Consider the following 1,692-nt stretch of genomic DNA (forward strand, 5'->3'; position numbering starts at 1 on the left):
TAACGAACAGCAAAAGTCTTTTTATAGAATTTGATATTTTCCTTTCGACAAGTAGGTATGTTTTCAGAACATACAGAGGACTAGTAACAGAACATGTCAGGGAATATTTACAGTACTAAGCAGACTGACTGTAAATAATTCATCATACAGAACTGCATATGAAGTACATATGATGAACAATCATTTATGCAGATGAAAGATTGTAATTAAATGCCATAATTAGTGGGTTTCCATCACATAAAGTTGTGACAGAACTTGTGTGTTCTTCTAAACTGAGGCATACTGTGATCCCTAGTTAATTTTTTAACTTAATTATAAATAAACAAAAATGTTCCTGGCAATTTTTAACACTTACTAATCTTTACCATTATAGGCAGAAATTTACGTACTTATATCATAATTCCCTCATGGAGATTCTTGACAATTTTCAATACACTGGACTAAAAAGTACTGTGTATTCAAGTTACTCACTTGTCAATGTTCAGCTTCTGGAAAACTTCAAGAGTATTCTGCATGACTTTATCAACATAGTCTATCTCTTCAGGGTAGCATTTCTGTGCCAAGTTAACTAAAGACACTTGAAGACTGACTGTGTCTTCCATTGGCATATCAGGACGAGACTGTTGAAGAAGAAAAAAATTATGCTGTGATATTTTGCCCACTTAAAACTTTACAAACAAAATATGAATTTTAATCCAAATTCAACTAAGCACAGAACAGACAGTTATCAGAAAATATTAAATCAATTAAGTAGTCTCACCTTGATAACTTGTGAGACCTGTTCAGAAAAGATTTCAAACAACTTGATCTCATCTGGAATGCCTGTGCCATCCTCCCGGTGAGCAAAGTTGGCAAGTCGGTCAATGAGAGAAATGATAATGTTCTTCACGTTGACCTCAGAGTGAAGCTCAGCACATGCCTTCAGAAAAGCACTTAGTGTCTGCAAATGGAACTCATCCGGGAACACCTGATTCAGGAGATAAAAATAGGGGTTATCTCACTGATGTAATTTGTTTGTTACATAGTTTCTTTCATTCATTATTCATATCTCAATACAAGCTTCTGAAGTATTTTACCATGAGAGTGTCTTGCATTACAAAATCAAGTACAAAACTTTACAACAATACTAAATTACTTCATAACTATATAAAAAATATAAATTAATAAGAACTCTGAGATTATATATTTCTTTAAAACTTTTATATATTTCTTCAAAACTATTTCTGAAGTCTACTAATAAAGTTACTATTTTGTATCACTAGGGTAACAAAATTTTCTTACCTGAATTATGCATTCCATTAGATATTCCTGAGAAAGAGGGTCTCTGCAACTTACAGCCTGCTCCAAAATTCCAGGCAAAACACTCTGAAAGAGGAAATTAGGTGTGTATAATACCCTAAAACACAGCCAAAGAACCTAAGAAGCCTAAGAAGACAAAAATAAAGGGAAAAATCTATCCAGCAACATCTTACACACAAGGCACCCCACCTCACCCCATCAGAACCACTGTCCTGAGATGAGACAGCTACAATTTCCTTTTCCATCTTAGAGTGTACACACTGCTCCATATGCCTGAAATCTCAGATTTTTTTCACTCTCATATTCTAAGCTACCTGGAATGTCAATTCACAAGATTTTTTTTTCTTTTTCTGGGTGGGAGGTACATTGAGTGTGAATGTGTACAACAACAGA

At 34.1% G+C, this 1,692-nt stretch overlaps 1 protein-coding gene across 2 annotated transcripts in view; it reads right to left on the reverse strand.

Moving 5' to 3' along the window:
* The window catches only part of LOC119593020 (vacuolar protein sorting-associated protein 35-like), a gene marked incomplete at its 3' end in the record, with an annotated part of 23,876 nt that overhangs the window by 11,561 nt on the left and 10,623 nt on the right, over positions 1-1,692 (reverse strand). For both annotated transcript variants that reach the window (XM_037941915.1, XM_037941914.1), the window contains 3 exon segments: positions 472-620; positions 761-967; positions 1,282-1,365. In XM_037941915.1, coding sequence (XP_037797843.1) covers positions 472-620; positions 761-967; positions 1,282-1,365 — 440 coding nt within the window.

Source organism: Penaeus monodon, chromosome 31 (genome assembly GCF_015228065.2).
Source record: "Penaeus monodon isolate SGIC_2016 chromosome 31, NSTDA_Pmon_1, whole genome shotgun sequence".
Classification (NCBI taxonomy): domain Eukaryota; kingdom Metazoa; phylum Arthropoda; class Malacostraca; order Decapoda; family Penaeidae; genus Penaeus; species Penaeus monodon.